Source organism: Pholis gunnellus (genome assembly GCF_910591455.1).
Source record: "Pholis gunnellus genome assembly, chromosome: 5".
NCBI classification, from domain to species: Eukaryota; Metazoa; Chordata; class Actinopteri; order Perciformes; family Pholidae; genus Pholis; species Pholis gunnellus.
Genome location: NC_136531.1, coordinates 2,687,001 through 2,688,940, shown reverse-complemented (window position 1 = coordinate 2,688,940; position 1,940 = coordinate 2,687,001). Strand labels below are relative to the sequence as shown.

The 1,940-nt window shown below is 45.8% G+C and overlaps 1 protein-coding gene across 3 annotated transcripts in view; it reads right to left on the bottom strand.

The window, feature by feature from the left end:
• Positions 1–251: 251 nt before the first annotated feature.
• LOC306696189 (uncharacterized protein) overlaps positions 252–1,940 on the bottom strand; it is a 21,814-nt gene continuing 20,125 nt past the window's right edge. For all 3 annotated transcript variants that reach the window (XM_079159740.1, XM_079159741.1, XM_079159742.1), the window contains 2 exons: positions 1,092–1,220; positions 252–529 (listed from right to left, as the gene is read on the bottom strand). In XM_079159740.1, coding sequence (XP_079015866.1) covers positions 411–529; positions 1,092–1,220 — 248 coding nt within the window. In that variant the 3' untranslated portion in view covers positions 252–410. The remainder of the gene's footprint in view (positions 530–1,091; positions 1,221–1,940) is intronic.

Here is a 1,940-nt window from a genome sequence, read left to right as displayed (position 1 = left end):
CACACACACACGGACAGAACACAGAACACAGACGTCAGCAGCAGCAGCAGATCTGGCCTGGCGGTGGTTGTGGTGCAGAGACGGAGCGATGAAGACGGTTTGGAGGGCCAACAGGAGACGACCAGGAGCAGGGTGGCAATTTACTGCCATTTTGTTTAGGCTACGCCTCCCTCTTCCTCCTCCTTCCTCCTCCTCCTCCTCCTCCTCCTCCTCCTCCTCCTCCTCCTCCTCCTCCTCCTCCTCCTCCTCCCTCTTCTTCGTCCCAGCATCTCCACCCTCTTTGCTTATACTCGAGTGTGTACATCGTCGAGAAGCGTGGTCAGTTGGTTGGTGGTGCTGGGAGGGAGTGAGGAGGCGTGGAAAGAGACGGGGGAGAGGAGGAGGAGGCTGGGGGGAGACGACGGGTGAGTTTAGCCCGCTGCCTCATCGCCTCCCTGCGGGGGGGGCTCTTTGCGTTGGTTCGGACCGCCCGCGCTGGCCGCCAAAATCCTCTGCACAAAGTCTTTGGTCCGCCCGGCGACTAAAGGACCTTTAGATTGGGACGGTGTGATGGAAAGAAGAGAAAGACTCCTTAAAAGATGAAGGTCAATGAGGCAGAACATGTCAAGAGAACAGACACCAGAACCTAGAGGAACATATCTGCGTATTAGGTCATTGTAGGTCAAATATCTAGAAACAAAGGGACATTGCTCTGAATTGGGAATTCAGACGAAAAAAACAGCTTCTTGAGTTTCTTTTCTTCTAAATTTACCGCTTTAATCTCAGAGAATATTCGTGACTTTTTTCTTGTAAATGTATTAATATAATCTCGGAAGTTTTGTTTGTTCGTGGAATATTTCCCTCCTTTTCACGTACCGCGTTTAATAAAATGTTTCTGAATCAGAAACAGTTATCAGTGCAAAAGGCACATATTTAAGTTAATTAAATCCTGTTTCTAGATTCTATTTTCACTGTTAGATAAAATAAGAATAAAGCACAACTTAACATTATGTCGCTAACACGTTAGCATGAAGCTCCAGACCCTGTGTTCATGATTTGTGGGGTCTTTCTATATTTATCACATATGGAGTTGTCGTGTTTGTGTTGCTCACCGCTGGACTCTCGGAGGATGTCCTCCAGGCGTTGGGTCATCCCTCGCTCGTCCGTGTCCTCCTCCTCGCTGCTCTCCACCCGCAGTCGGATCACCTCCTTGATCCGCAGCAGAGCTCCCAGCAGGTTCTCTGTGCAGCGAAAAACAACCCGGTTAAAACGAACACTTTCATAAAAAAAAACACCTGCAATGACGTCACTGATGGACAGCTTCAATCCGTAACTCCGTTTTTAAACGTTTTTAAACTGCAGCTGGAACTTTGTCCGTCAAAGCACTTTGTAAACTCTGTGTTTAAAGGTGCCATATAAATAAAGTTATTATTATTATTTTAAATAATGATTATTTAGGTTTAGTAACAACTCTAAATATTGAATTTAAAATGCTGATGAACTGGACATACGGATGCACATCTCTGTGTAACAAGTAGCATCTTCAGCCAAGCCATAGTATGAGTATATTTTATATTTTAAAATGTATAAAAGGACATATCACCGGATTATTTATTGGGGCTCAGCCGTTCTAGTGGCACCAGATCTTATTGTGGGGCTTCATGTGTTAAACCTGCATTCTCTCTAGTGACCACCAGGGGGCGACTCCTCTGGTTGTATAGAAGTCTATGAGAAAATGACTCTACTTCTCTCTTGATTTATTACCTCAGTAAACATTGTAAACATGAGTTTATGATCTCAATCTCTAGTTTCAAGTCTTCTTCAATGCAGCACGAACAGCATCACGGGTGACGTCACGACGACCTCGTCCACTTCTTCTGTTCAGTCTGTTTGGGACTAACGTTGAGGTTTGATCGTGGACCAGCGGATCAGACTGGGTCTGTACCGGGCAGCTTCCTGGT